General features: G+C 37.9%; 1 protein-coding gene across 3 annotated transcripts in view; it reads left to right on the top strand.

Annotated features, from left to right (window-relative positions):
* The window catches only part of LOC149821655 (E3 ubiquitin-protein ligase BRE1-like 1), a 41,223-nt gene that overhangs the window by 24,353 nt on the left and 600 nt on the right, over positions 1–16,270 (top strand). For 2 of the 3 annotated variants that reach the window (XM_089980862.1, XM_089980864.1), the window contains 3 exons: positions 14,580–14,717; positions 14,798–15,000; positions 15,182–15,537. In XM_089980862.1, coding sequence (XP_089836988.1) covers positions 14,580–14,717; positions 14,798–15,000; positions 15,182–15,503 — 663 coding nt within the window. In that variant the 3' untranslated portion in view covers positions 15,504–15,537. Of the gene's footprint in view, positions 1–14,579; positions 14,718–14,797; positions 15,001–15,181; positions 15,538–16,270 lie in introns of those variants that run through there. The other variant, XM_089980863.1, reaches the window with a different exon arrangement.

Raw genomic sequence — 16,270 nt, 5'->3', positions numbered from 1 at the left:
TGGGGAATATGGAAAAGGGAGAACCCATACAATTAATTCCTGTGAAACTAGATGGGACGAACTACACGTATTGGGTAGATTTCATGTTGGCAGCTATGTCACATGGGTGCGGGTGCGGGGATGCGTTACTTAAAAAAAACATGGGTGCGGCAAAAAAAAAGGACCCGGGTCAGATTCAGATCCGACCCGGATTCAAACCCGATAAAACATATGCTGTGTGCTTTAAATAAGCACGCAGGGTAGGGTTTCTATTCGAGAAACCCTCCCCCACGCTGCTCACTCTCTCCTCGCTCACCTTCTCCCCCCGCTGCAGGCTCCCTCTCTCGTTCGTTTTTCGGCCAGCTGACGCTGGCAAGTCCCACGTCCGACGAACCTTGGATTTCTGGCCACCCGACGCCGGTCCTTCCTGTGCCAGCGATGTGACCTCCGACCCCCTTTCAGGTGAGCTCCCTCTCGCCTCTCTCTTTCCTCGTTGTCTTCTTCTTCTTCTTCTTCAGGCAAGCCTCCCTCGACGTTTTTTTTTTACATATCGGGTTGATCGCACCAGATGCTGCACCCTCACGCTCACCCGCGTCGATGCGGGTGCGGCATCTTGTTAGCCGAATCCCTGTGACATAGGTTGGCAGTAATAGAAGGGCATGGTCTTGAGGGGTACTTGGGTGGAACAAGTGAGAAGCTTAAACAAGGAGTGTTGGAGTATTAGAAGTTGATGAAAGAATAGAGGATTTACAGTGAGAAAGTGAAGTCATGGATACTCGGTTCAGTGCAACGTATTGCCATGAACCTTTCTAAGTTCCCAGAAACCAAGGATGCATATGCTTTCTTGGAACTAGTGTATAAGCAAAAGAATTGTGCAAGGGAGTAAGTATCAGCTGATGCAGGAGCTTAGGGCTCTCGAGCAAGAAAATAATACTACTATTGAAGGCTTCTTTTCAAAGATTCAACAAATATGGGATTCTCTTGCATTCATTGGGCCTAACGAGAGATGTGCAAAATTCCAAGATTGCAAGGAATGCATAGAATTGAGCAACAATTCTATGGAAAGGATCAAAGGACACATGTCATCGAGTTGTTGATGGTGCTACTATCAGAGTATGACAATGTGAGGAGCGCCATTCTGCACAGGCTATGTCACACAGACTCTTCTAACAGGGCACCGCACCTGCGTCACACCCGCACTCAGGCGGGCACGACACTTGGACACATCTTCTTTTGTGTTACACGAAGTCAACCACACTGAGGTCCATTTCTATCCAAAAGTAGATTCAGTTAACCCTAATCAAATCTATTTTTTATCTATGTTATATATATATAAATACATAAATGCACACAAATACACAGTGTTAACTTAAAACTGTTAAAAATTATATATATATATATATATATATATATATATATATATATATATATATATATATATATATATATATATATATATATATCCTCCCCGCACCCAAGTTTTTTTAAAGTGCCACATCGCCGCATCCGCACTCGTCCTCGCACCTATGTGACATAGTGCACAGGGCATCTTTACCTACTCTCACCTAGACGCTCTCTGAGCTCATAGAGACATGAGTTGGTGTTAGTAGTTACTAGGTTGAGTGGGACATGACGAGCTCGTTTAGGTTCAGTTGGGATGCCTAGAGAGGATATGAGTGATGTGAGATGCTATTATTGTAAAGAGTTAGGACACAAAGAATACATGCCCGATTCTCATAAAGAAAAACTGGGACAGCTGCTACTTCTCCAGCATCTGGTGCTGCAGTGGGTGAGAAAGGCTCAGGGAAAGAGGAGGTGGGATCTTTGGTGGTAGCTATATTATCTAGATCTCAGCAGGCGATTCACACTCAGCTATTAGAGGAAATGCAACAGATTCGACATTTGTTGGCTCAGTCTTCTGTTTCTGCTACTCATTCAATCTTCTTGTGCCCCTTCCACTTCTGATAGTGCTCTTGCAGCTATTTCTGCTATGCATTCAGGTTGGCTAATAGACTCAAGGGCCTCATGTCATGTGACTGCCTATGAGTCTATATGAACCAACGGTAGTCCGAGTGGTGGGGCGTTTCTGTTGGCTAATAGACTTGGTCTAAGCATGTGGAGTATGTAGAGGATCGCCCTTACATTTGTTTTGATAAGGAAGATGATAAGAATGAAATAGATTTTTTCCTTCTTGATCCCTGGTAAGTTGGTAGAGTTAGTAGATGTTATGTGTAGGAGAAAGATTGATATTTTATGTCTACAAGAGACCAAATGGGTAGGTGAGAAAGCAAAAGTGATAGAACCTTGGGGATATAAGATTTGGTATACAGGAATAAATAGGAATAGGAATGGAGTAGGGATTGTTATGAGTCGTGAGTTTATAGATAATGTAGTTGAGGTCCGTAGGAAGGGTGATAGGATTTTACTTATTAAATTAGTATTAGGTACGGATATTATTAATATTATTAGTGTTTATGCACCTCAAGTAGGTTTAGATGATTCCGCTAAGCGTCAATTTTGGGAAGATTTAGATGGAGTAGTATAAGGGATATCTTATGGAGAAAGGCTTTTCATCGGCGGTGACCTTAATGGGCATGTAGGCATTAGTAGGGATGGATTTGAGAGTATCCATGGAGGCTATGGTATAGGAAAAAGAAACGATAGTGGAGAAAGGATTTTAGATTTTGGTTTGTCCTATCATATGATCTTAGCAAACACTTGGTTTAGGAAGAGAGAGTCTCACCTTGTAACATTTAAAAGTGTGGTTAATACAAGTCAAATAGATTTTTTCCTACTTAGAAAGAAAGATAGGGGTTGTTGCATCGATTGTAAGGTTATACCGGGAGAAAGTGTAGCTACACAATATAGAGTCTTAATTTTAGATCTTAGAATTAGACAATGCCGCAAAAGGGATAGACATAGGATAGATCCTAGAATTAAGTGGTGGGCACTGAAAGGAGCTAAACAAGGAATGCTTGTAGAGCGGGTAGTTAAGGAAGTTGATTGGTATCTCGAGGAGGATTCAGAATCTATGTGGAATAAAATAGCGGGTGGCATGAGAAAGGTGGCTAAGGAGGTATTGGGTGAGTCTAAAGGCAGTGCACCGCTAGGTAAGGATACATCGTGGTGGAACGAGGATGTCAAATTAGCTATTAAGGTTAAAAGAGAATGTTATAGAAATCTAAGTAAAAGTCATGATAATGAGAATTTGGAGAAGTATATGATAGCAAAGAAGGAAGCTAAAAAAGTAGTTCGGAACGCGAGGGATAAGATATATAAGGAGGTTTATGACAAGTTGGATACCAAAGAGGGTGAGAAGGATATTTATAGGATTGCAAAAATGAGAGATAGGAAATCGAGGGATCTGGGTATGGTTAGATGTATCAAAGATGAAACGCAAAGGGTTTTAGTCAAAGATGAGGAGATTAAGGAGAGATGAAAAAATTATTTTGATAAGCTATTTAATGAAAGTCATGCTCAGGATCTTGGAGACTTTTCCATTCCTTTTCATGAGATGAATCGTGACTTCATGCGCAAGATTCAAAAGAAAGAAATTGCAGAGGCGTTAAAGAAAATGAAATCAAGAAGGGCAGTTGGCCTCGATGGTATACCTATCGAGGCTTGGAAATGCTTGGGAGAGAAAGGTTTAGAATGGTCGACAAATCTTTTTAACAAGATTTGGCGGACAAATAAGATGCCTAATGAGTGGAGGAAGAGTACTTTGGTGCCTCTATATAAGAATAAGGGTGATATACAAGATTGCACAAACTATCGTGGTATGAAACTCATGAGTCATACTATGAAACTTTGGGAGAGGGTGATTGAGTCTAGGTTGAGGAAGGTTGTCATGATATCAGAGAATCAATTTGGTTTTATGCCTGGAAGATCTACTATGGAAGCTATACATCTTCTTAGACAACTTATTGAGAGAAATAGAGAGAGGAACAAAGATTTGCATATGGTTTTTATTGATTTGGGGAAGGCATACGATAAAGTACCTAGAGATGTTCTCTAGTGGACAATGATGAAGAAAGGTGTTTCTCTCAAGTACATTAGTATAATTAAAGATATGTACAAAGGAGTAGTAACAAATGTCCGCACTTGTAGAGGGGTGACAACCAATTTTCCTATAACGGTTGGGTTACATCAAGGATCTGCTTTAAGCCCTTTACTATTTGCTATAGTGATGGATGAGCTTACGAGATCAATTCAAGAAAATGTGCCGTGGTGTATGTTGTTTGCTGATGATATTGTTTTGATTGATGAGTCTAGAGTTGGGGTTAATGCTAAGTTAGAATTATGGAGACAGACACTGGAAGCAAGAGGTTTTAAGTTGAGTAAGAGTAAGACAGAATACATGGAATGTCGATTTAGTAAGCAACGAAATAGAGATGGGAGTGTAGTGAAGCTTGGTGAGCAAGAAATACCGGTGGATGACTGTTTCAAATATTTGGGATCTATCATTCAAAAGTATGGAGAAATTGATGGAGATGTAAATCATAGGATAAAGGTTGGGTGGATGAAATGGAAGAGTGCAACTGGAGTGTTGTGCGATCGTAGAATGCCATTGCGGTTGAAGGGAAAGTTTTATAGGACGACTATTAGGCCCGCTTTATTATATGGTACGGAATGTTGGGCTGCCAAGAGACATCATATTCAAAAAATGAGTGTAGCTGAGATGCATATGCTGAGATGGATGTGTGGAAATACAATAAAAGATAAGATTCAGAACGAGGAGATACGTATGAAGGTAGGCGTTGCACCCATTGAAAATAAGATGAGAGAGAATCGTTTACGGTGGTTTGGACATATTCGACGAAGGCCTAATGATGCTCCAGTTAGAAGGATGGAGAAATGGGAAAATATATTAGTTAAAAGAGGTCGGGGTAGGCCTAGGAAGACATGGATGGAGGTGATAGGAAAGGATATGAATGCTTTGAACCTCACCGCGGACATGGCATTGGATAGAAATGAATGGAGGAGAAGGATTCATGTGGAAGACCCAGAATGATTTTCTTTGTTGGTTCATATCGCCGACCCCAATTGTTTTGGGATGAAGGCGTAGTTGTTGTTGATCCCCTTTCCTGAAAATTCTGCTATAGAGAAGGAAAATAGACTTGTAATCTATGTAACAGGGATTCGGCTAGCAGGGTGCGGGTGCGGCACCGGGTGCGTTGACCGCACCCAGGGTCATTTTGGTCCATTTTTTTTGGATTTTTTTTTAAAAAAAATTTTGCCCTATGAAATGGGCTGCGGAATTTAAAAAAAATCTTGGGGGGGGAGGGGCGCTGCCCCCTATAACCCCCCGCCAGGGGCGGCCCCCCTTGGACCCCTGCCCGTTCCGGGGGGAACCCCTGGACCCCCCTTATATATATATATTTTACATTTTTGCCCCTGCCGCACCCAGGTTCTTTTGAAGTGTCGAATCCCCGCACCCGCACCCATGTGACATAGCTTGCAATCTATAGTAGGAGAACACTTGGGATTTGAACCTACACCATTTTATGATCAACATATCAAAGAGGTGGAGGATTCTCCTCAACCAAGTTCAAATACTTCTCTTGCTGATCCTAATCAAGCAGTTTAGGATCCTCCTTCACCCCAGGTACGTTGTAGTGTAAAATGTATAGTTATTTGTAAATATATATTAGGTTTCTATGTATTTATTTTTTTGCTCTTTTATTATGTATTTCATTTTCGTACTTTTATTTTTTTTTATTTTTTTCATGTAATAGTTTGTGCCTATTAGGGGCACTTTGGTCATGTTTTATCGCCATTGGGCTAGCCCCAACGGCTAGTTGAGCTCCCTCACTCTATTCTTTTGTATATATATGTGGGCTTTTTCCCACATAAACTATTATTCTCTTAAGCATTTTGAGATAATAAAATTATTTATTTATGTGTTATAGCCCTTTAGTGGCGTGTGCTTGTGCTATCTTTGGTGACCTTGTTTTTTGCCCACAAATGGCTTCTTGTATTTGTGCACACATTTGTAATTGTGTATCCCTTAGTGACATCTATTTGTGCACTCTTATTTCATTACATGTTTTTTGAGCATTGAGCTTTTGAGATTGTGGATTCATGTGATCATGGATCGTGTGTTGGTGGTTCGTGAGATTGTTGCTTTGCAAAGTTCAACCATTCGTCATCCACCTCATTATCTTCCTCTTTTCCTTCACCTCTTTCATCTCTTCTTCCTTTCTACATGGCCGACAATGAAGTTGTTACGGTTGTTCCCATCAAGTTTGATGGAAGGAACTACAACATGTGGGCCACGATGGCGAAGATAATTCTTGTTGTTTGACTTATGGCAATATGTTGCTTCTTCCTTTCTACATGGTTCTCATCAAGTTTGATGAAAGGAACTACAACATGTGCACCACAATGGTTAAGAGAATCCTAGTTGGCAAAGTATTTTGGCATGACAATATGTTGATGGCTCCACACTAGAACTTTGACCTATTCTCACAAAATCCGTGGTGGGGGAAGATGGTACATCAAAGGAAGTGAAAGAAAAAAGGCTCTATTGGACTACAAGAAAGCTCATGAAGAATGGGAGGTTGGTCATGCCAAGATTTTTTCTCTCATGGGAAGTATGAACGAAGAACCATGTGCCAACATCCTCGAATTTGATAGAGTCGATGAAACATGAGTTTTCATTAAACACACTTACACTCAAAAGGATTTCGCATATAAATGGGACTTGTGACACTGCATCCATAATTGCAAGCAATGAGATAAATCCTTTAGAGTACTATGGTACTCTTAAAAGACCTTGGGATCAAATGGTCAAGTTGGAGCTTATTTGGGAGACTCTTAATGACGCTCTTCAAAGGAAAAATCAAATCCTTGAAGAACAATTATTTCAATTCATGAAGGGTATTAGGACAAAGTATAAAAGTGCAGGTCACTATCATCCATCGCAAGAAAATTTGGCCGAAGTATGCATGGAAGAGGCAAGATTGAAAACCATGTCCGAATCCAAGGAGACCAAAGATAATGTCTTAGTCGTTTCTAGTCCCGAAGCCCACAAAAATGAGTACAAGCCTTCTCACTTCACCAAGCCTCATTTCGGGAGGCCACATAATGATGATGATAGAAAGAAGATCATTTGCCACAGTTGTGGACAACCAGTGCACATCAAGCCCTATTGCCCAAAGTTCAAATGAAGGGATGAGAAGAAGGTGATATCGGTAGAAGCTTCCCAAGAAGATACAAATGGAACCAATGAAGATTCCAAATTCATTGGAACCATGACATTGTCCTAATTGGTGCAAGCTCTACAACTGCTTCTCAAAAACTCGTCATCTTCCATTATGGGTGACACAGTTTCTACCTCGTCACCTCCTGGTAAGGTTTCTTGGCTCTTGGATTTCAGAACCTCCTTTTACATGACCCCAAATGATTCTTTGCTATCTGATTGTGGTACTAATTTAAGTAGAACCTATGTTTTTACCGCCGATTGTTCTTCTCTTGACATAAAAGGAATTGAGAATTTAAATTTTTTTCTAACTTCTCTATTCTTAAAGTTAGATTTGTTCCAAGATTTAAACTTACTTTCCATTTCACAAATTGAAGACCATGGTTTTAGTATCTCCTTCTCATCGGACTGATGTTGAGTGTAGCATCTTGAGTCTGGAAAGCATATTGGGGAAGACCATAGGGAGGAAGGTCTTTACTACATGGATAAGTTGATTATTCGAAAAGACACATTTTGTTAATGAATACATTTTTGTGACATCAAAGGCTAGGACATCCTAACACATCCAAATTATCCAATGCACCTCATTTGAAATTTTTTTATAATGAAAACTTTTATTGTATCTATTGCATTATTGGTAAAATGAAAGCTCTATCATTTGGAAAAAAGATTTCTTCTCCACCAAACCACTTGAATTAGTACACTCAGATGTTTAGGGTTTGGCTCTTGTTGTCTCTAAAGGTGGTTATGTCTATTATGTGATATTTGTGGATGATTATTCTAGATATACTTGGATTTACTTTTCTAGGCCCAAATATAAAGTTTTTTGAATCTTTAAAGCTTTTCACAACCTTTTTAAAGACTAATTCAAAACTAATATATCTATCTTTCGCTCGGACTCTGTGAGAGAATTTATGTTAAATGATTTCAAAGAATATTTGGAGATTAACTGTTTTTTGCATTAAAGATCTTGTGCCAATAGACCTCAACAAAATGGGTTGGTTTACACATAATAGAAACTACTAGAACTCTTCTTATTTCAAAAAATGGTTTAAAAGAATTTTAGGCCGAAGCTACTCTCACCGTTGTATATCTCATCAATAGAATCCCTTCTACCAAACTTCAAAATATTTTTCTCTTTGAAAAACTCTACAAAATTTTCCCTGATTACTCAAGATTAAGGATTTTTGGATGTAAATGTCTTGTTCTTATAAACAAAAATAATAAACTTTCACCTAGAGCTATACCATGTGTTTTTCTTGGATACGATGAAAACCAAAAAAGATTTTGATGCTATGATTTCAAAAATGATAAACTTTATGTTTCAATGAATGTCTCATTTATTGAAAAAGAAAGTTTCTTTGATCAAAATATGCCTAAGAAAGCTAATGATTATTCATTTTTGTTAGAATTGCTACTTAAGAGTATTAGTGTGTGTGTGATTGATGATGTTATTAATGAAGAACCACAACTCAATATCCAGGTTGGTGAAAGTAATGGCATGGTTAGAACTGAACTTAAGATTATTCAATATAATAGGTGAGGAAATGATAGGCAACCTAGTGCCCTAGGAAAATACTCCAATCTAGAACCACAAGAACAAAGTACCTTTAGAAGATCTGATAGAGTATGTAGACCATAGATTCGTGTCATATGAATTATTTTTTCCTCAATATAGAGCATGTTTGGCTAAAATTCTTTTCTATTTTAAACCTATCACATACAACCGAGCCAAAAATTACCCATAATGTATATGTGCTATGAATGATGAATTATAGGCTCTTGTGAAATCTAAAACTTTGGAGATAAAGGAAAAAAGACTATAAGTTATAGATAAGTTTACAAAGTTAAGATCAAGAGTGATGAAACCTTAGAAAGATGCAAGGCTAGATTAGTGGCTAAAGGCTATTTTCAAGAGTATGATATAGATTTTGATGAAACATTTGCACCTATAGTTAGGATGCCCTTTGTTAGAACCCTCATAGTTGTGGTTGTTGTTAAGGGATGGATCATTTATCAAATGGATGTAAAAAATGAACTAAAAGAGGAAGTTTATATAGATGCACCTCTTGGATTTAAGGTTCCATCTGGAAATGTACTTTATTTAAGAAGAGTTTTATATGGTTTGAAACAGTCTCCTAAAGCTTGGTATGACAGGTTCAATTATGTAACGATTAAACTTGGCTACACATCTATGTCACATGGGTGCGGGCGCGGGGATTCGGCACTTCCAAAAAACCCGGGTGCGGGGGTGCGGCAGGGGCAAAAATGTCAATATATATATATATATATATATATATATATATATATATATATATATATATATATATATATATATATATATATATATATATATATATATATATATATATATATATATATATATATATATGGGATCGGGATTCCCCTCCCTTACGAATCTATTTTTTTTTTTAAAAGCAGCTGTCTGCTGCTTTTTAAAAAAAAAAATAGAGCAGCTGTCAGCTGCTGCTGTCAGCAGCTGACAGACAGCTGCTGTCAGCAGCTGACAGACAGCTGCTGTCAGCCAGCTGACAGAGCTGCTTTTTTAAAAAAAGAATCCAGCTGCTGTCAGCCAGCTGACAGAGCTGCTTTTAAAAAAAAAGAATAGCAGCTGACAGCTGCTGTCACAGCTGACAGACAGCTGCTGTCAGCTGCTGTCAACAGTTTTTTTTTTTAAAAAAAATTCGCAGCATAGGTGATAGGGCAATTTTTTTTTAAAAAAAATCCAAAAAAAAAAGGACTTAAATGATCCTGGGTGCGGTCAACGCACCCAGGATCATTTGACCGCACCCGGTACCGCACCCGCACCCGCCTCGAGTCGCGTCGACGCGGGTGCGGCACCCTGCTGGCCGAATCCCTGTGACATAGCTACACATCTTGTTATACTGACACAATTATGTTTGTTAAGAAATCTGATGTGGGTGTCGTTTTTGCTTCTTTATATTGATGGCATGATCATTAATGGAGGAGACAAACAAGGAGTTAACTATATCAAAAGTGATCTTAAAGAAAACTTCAGTTTTTCTTCTAGGAATTGCAGTAGCTTATTCTCCTCGTGAATATCTGCTAACCCAAACCCAGTTTGCTACTAATTTATTAACAGGTCAAGGATTATTGATGAGAAGATGGTAGACACTTTAGAAGTTATCAACACAAAATGAAGATAGATGATGGATCACCTTTTGATGATCTCACACCGTACCGTTAGATGATTTGAGTGCTCACATACTTAACTATCACTTGAGTTGATATAGCTCATGCAATTCATACTGCAAGTCGGTTCCAACACTCAGCACAATACATGAGTGTTGTGATGAAAATTATTAGATATTTACAAAATTTTGCTTCTAAAGATCTTATGTTCCTCCACTCCATTGGAACTAATTGCTTATTCAAATTCATATTAGGGGAGGAGATCATAACGACAAATGCTCAACTATTGGTTTTTGTGGCTGTTTATTCGGTGTCTTGGAAGTGTAAAAAGCAACAAAAAATATCCTTGGTTTCATTTGAAGCTGAATATCGTGCTATGACTACTACAACATGATTGAGAAGATTGCTTAAAGATACGAGAGTTCACCTACAAACACTCAAAATTATGATGGATAACAAAAACACAATTTATATAGTTGGCAACCATATTTTCATGAGAGATCTAAACACATCGAGATAGATTGTCACTGTGTGCATGAAGAATTTTTGAAGACCATAACTTTGCCTTACGTTACCTCAAAATATCAGTTGACCGACTTCTTCACCAAAGCGCTTCCATCCCCTTAATTTCACTTTCTACTTGACAAACATTTGGTGATATCACCGTAAGTTTGAGGGGGTGTTAAAATGTATAGTTATTGGTATATATATACATTATATATGTATATACGTGTTGATATTATGTATATTCATGTATCGATTTTTTGCTCTTTAATTGTCTATTTCATTTTTGTAGTTTTTTTTATTTTGTTTTCTTTGTCATGTAATAGGTAGTGCCTATTAGGGGCATTTCGGTCATGTTTTCTTGCCGTTGGGGCTAGCCCAACTCCTCTCTATTCTTTTGTGTGTGTATATATATATATATATATATATATATATATATATATATATATATATATGTGTGTGTGTGTGTGTGGGGGGGGGGGGTCACCCACATAAACTATGCTTCTCTTAAACATTTTGAGATAATAAAATTATTTATTCTTTTAATGTGTTATAGCCCTTTAATGGCTTGTGCTTGTGCTATCTTTGGTGACGTTTTTTTGTCCATAAGTGGCTTTTTGCATTTGTGCGCACATTTGTAATTATGTAGCCCTTAGCGGCATCTATTTGTACACACTTTATTTCATTACACGTAATACTCGTCCATTTGTGCCTCCTACCCATTTTGTTTCTTATGAAACTTTTTCTGTTACTCACCAAGCCTTCCTTGCCTTGATGCACTCTTATTATGACCCAAAAACATATGAAGAAGCAGCTGCAGATACAGAGTGGCTGAAAGCTATGAGTGAAGAGTTCAATGCTTTGGAAAGGATACGAGATTGGGAGCTTGTAAAGCTTACTTAAAGGGAAGAATGTAGTTGGTTGCAAGTGGGTGTATAAGGTGAAAACAAAAGCAGATGGAGCAATTGAAAGATATAAGACAAGACTTGTAGCCAAGGGTTACAACCAACATTATGACAGATTTTATTGAGACTTTTGCTCTAGTGGCACATATGACCACCATTAGGACTTTATTAGATGTTCTTGAAGTTAAGGGTTGGGATTTAACCAAGGTTTTAAAACCCGTGACTCGGAACTCGACTTGCTCTTTATTGACTCGTGACTCGGCGGGTCAACTCGGTGACTCGGACCGGGTTTTGTTAACTTTTGATTTTAAAAGAAAAACAATATATAATTTGTCTGAAACCATGTTTTTGAGTAAACATAGTCTCCAAATGTCTGTAAGAATATAAAAACAACTGCAAAGACCTATAGAGGTTTGCTTGAATAATTGAATTTGATATCTATACAAGCACTTTGACTAATTCATGACTTGAATTAGAGGATTTGGTCACCATGAGTTCAGTCTGCTACTGCCTAAGGTTCCTAAAATGGCCAATCATATATGCTAGCTTGTTTTAAAAGTTTTAATTCCCTCTCTAACAAATCCATAAATGTAAAACAGGGATATATGTGCATATTGAAAGTTTACAGAATGCCCAATATCAACATAAATAAGCAATTTTCTCTCATGTATAAAACTATGCAGGAAATATATTAATGGCACAAATATAAAAAGACTACTAATATTTGAATATGTACAATGCTTGTTCACATAACAAATGGATGATGAAACCTAAATGTGACTTCCCATAGGCACAATTGACCCGCCATATATAGTGAGAATCATTTCTTTAAAATATTTTGCTAGAATAAGTTGATAACACAGGGTGAACAGTAGTTCGAACAACATGGCGATTTTATTCTATGGATTTAAATGCTTTTTTATCTTTAAATGATTTTTATTTTCTTTTTTATACAAAATCTGGGGGTAACCCTTGTTAAAATATATGTACTTATATATTTCGAAACTGTAATTTGAAACTCAAAAAACAAATTTCAAACATCCCAAAACTCGCCCGAGTCAGGCCGAGTTTTGGCAAACCGAGTTTGCCTTGCCGGGTTGACTCGCTGGAGGGGCGAGCCGAGCCGAGTCAGCCGAGTCAACGAGTTGACTCGGTGAGTTTTAAAACACTGGATTTAACGCAGTTGGATGTGAAGAATGCAATCCTGAATGGTGATCTTGAAGAGGAGGTATATATGGAGTTGCCACAAGGAGTAGTAGATAAATAAGGAAGAGTTTGCAGACTCAGACGATCATTATATGGTTTGAAACAAGTCCCATGGGCATGATTTGAGAAGTTCAGTTCAGCAGTGGAGACTTAAGATTCAGACAAAGTTTTCATGATCCTGCTCTATTTTTATTTTGTATCTATATGTGGATGACATGATTATTGCAGGTTATGATGCTTGCATCATTGAGAATGTGAAAAGAAAGTTGGTCGAGGCATTTGAGATGGACTTGGGCAAATTTAAGTATTTCCTTGGATTTCAAATTGCATCTTCTAAGAGAGGTTACCTTCTAACCCAATACAAGTATGCAACTGACTTGATAGTCAAGTCAAGATTGGCAGATGCTTGTAAACATGTTAATACTCGTATAGATCCCAACGATAAGTTGCATCACGATGATGGTGAAGTATCGGAGAATCCAACCTGTGTCTAAACATTTAGTTGTGAGCTTGGTCTACTTGACTATCTCCAGACTTGACATTACTTTTGCAGTGCATGTGGTAAGTTAGTTCATGAGGAGCCCAAAATAGTACATTTGAGAGTATGTTATATTCGTGGTACCATGCATCATGGATTGTTTTTCTTAGCATCGTCAAAGTTGGAGCTACGTGGTTAATGTCAAAACAGATGACAATGCACACACATTAAGAATAAATGACTGGAGGTTTAGGACAAAGAAACAGGATCTGCATATTTTTTCCTATCAATGAATCAAATTTATCATATCAGGTTAGTAAGACCTGATCTTGGTGTCATGACCTATATAGGCCTTTAAACAACATGAATGCAAAGAAATGTCACACAGTATTGAAATACCCAAATATGACCTGAGACAACCCATGTATCATGAGAAAAAAGAGAGTATTTTGACTTCTTAGATAAAAGAGTAGAAAGCTGTAGGAAATGTTATCAAGCACATCTCACCAAACTTGGGATGATTATCTTTCCACCATCTCGAGTTTGAGGGGGAGTGTTGAAGGTTAAATGTAATATAATGTTGTACATGTGTATAATTAGAGTCAAAGATAAGAGTCAAATCTGTCCGGAACTTTACATTTTATTTACTCTTGTATTACGTATGTTGTGAGGGGCATTTTAGGCAAGTGATTATTGTAAAAGGGGAATCAACCCGTCTTTCAAAGAATGAAGCTTCCATGGTACGTTTCTTCTCTCACTTGTGCCTTCTTCCATTCATAGCTGACCTCGAAGACTAACCATGCAGCTATCTCATTTAACCCAGGTTACCAAAGATATTAGCTACAGTTTGTATTCTTATTCCTCAAAGCCAGGTGTTACATATTGTTGGAACTTGGAAGTATTGAAATGATTTATTTTCATTGATACCCCTAAAAGTTTTAAATTTAAAATGGATGCATACGACTACATGTTTGGCTCCATCGCACCCTAAACTTATGCTGAATGAGACTCGAGAACTAACAAATATTGCAGTTAGCTGGTTTCTTCTTCATTCTTGATTGTATTCTATGTTTTGGCTACATGATACCATTTTCTTACAAAGTTTGCTTACCCAGTATCATTTAACTGCCAGTTGGTCCTAGAAGGTTTGAAGGCAAGACAGATTCATGATGCTTTGCGCATGGATAAACAATCAATGGAAAAGGAGCTGCAGCAAGTCCATTCATCCTTCGATTTCTTCAAGCTTAAAGCTTTGCGAATTGAAGAACAGGTTTGTTTTAAATATTTACAAGAAGCCCAAGCAAACTTGCCCCAAATGCTTTTAGATTAAGCAAATGCTTCTTTTGTCAGACAAAGTTCTTCTCGGAGCAGATCGGCAAGCTTGCAGAGGATGGTTGTCAGAGGTCAGTGATCTTAGAGAACTCCAAAAGGAGAATTCTGGATTTACAAGGGGAATCCCATCAGCTGCGGCAAACATTGGACGAATGTCAATCCAAGGTTGAGAGAAGCAGAAATAATGTTTCTGAGATTCACGTAGAACTGGAGAATGAGAGGTAATGTGCTCTATTAATGCTTCAAGACCACGCCTGTGTCAGAATTTTCGCTGAACGCCTCTTGCACAGATTTTCACTTTTTGGTGATCTACTGTGGATATGACATCATGTTCTTCCATGTCTCCATTATAGCGCAATTAGTTTTCTTGTTTTTGATGTTATATACAACGTATCTTGCCAGGTATAAAAAGAAAAGAATCGAAGAGGAATTGGAAGTTTTAGATAGGAAAGCGGATCTACTTAGTGCACACACTGATAGTGGGTCATCAGTCTTAGAAAAGCTTCGGGTGGAATTTAAAGCATATGAAGCCATACTGAAGTGCAGTATTTGCAATGATAGACGGAAAGAGGTAATTGTCTCTTCTCTAATTTGGGTGCCTGTTTTCTTCATTATTATCAATTATTATTCTTGGAATAGTAAGACGCATCATGGGAGTTCCATGCGTGTAATTGGTGATCGTCATTATGTAAGACATGCTTTAATTTGGTTGTTTGAACTTTGAAGGTTTGAATCAATCCTAATAATCATTAGTGAAAAAAGGTCACATTTATGCTTTCAAGATGTCACATGGATACGGCTGAGGATATGGGGATACAACCTTTTTATGATGTTTCCAATATGACTTGTATATAAGGGGATGGGAACGGGAGTGAAAATGGAGTTATCTGTGTGACATAGCTTTCAAGTCATGAAAGACTGAAAGTGCAAGCCAGCTTTTTTTGAGCAAGGATCAAAATCTAAATCCCCTGATTTCAGAACTTAATATGATGCAGATCTTGTTTCAAAGTTTTTGCAAATTCGTCTTTTGGCTGGTGTCTTTGAGCCTAGTTGCTTGATTCTGTGAAATGTGCAGCAGGTCTTTAGACTGTTCAAATGTGACTGGGTTATTTATTTATTTTTAGTCAACTGGCAACCGGATGGTCTCATAATACAGGCATCTCAGCAGCGGTTTCGTACCTTTTTGCTGAGATGGATATCTTGTATAAGCTGTAAATTCATCATCAGTGTCCGTTTGTTTCCTTTCTTCAAAGATATTTGGAAGCAAAGTTAACCTCAGTGAATTGACTTGGATCTAGTTGGTGCATGACACTTTGTTCTTCCGCATCAGGGAGTCAATTCATTGGATGAGTGACAAATTAAAACACAACCCACAAATCTTAGAATTTGGAATTGAGAAAAAAAGGCCACTAATCTTGATCTTAGTACCCTATCTTTTTCACCCTGTTCATGTACAATGAAGTCCAAAATTTTTATCCCTTGCTCTGGTAT

The sequence above is a fragment of the Nuphar pumila genome, chromosome 11 (assembly GCF_984573655.1).
Source record: "Nuphar pumila chromosome 11, dmNupPumi1.hap1.1, whole genome shotgun sequence".
Taxonomy (NCBI): Eukaryota; Viridiplantae; Streptophyta; class Magnoliopsida; order Nymphaeales; family Nymphaeaceae; genus Nuphar; species Nuphar pumila.
Note: the sequence above shows the minus strand (reverse complement) of the source record. Positions and strands in the feature narration are given on the sequence as shown.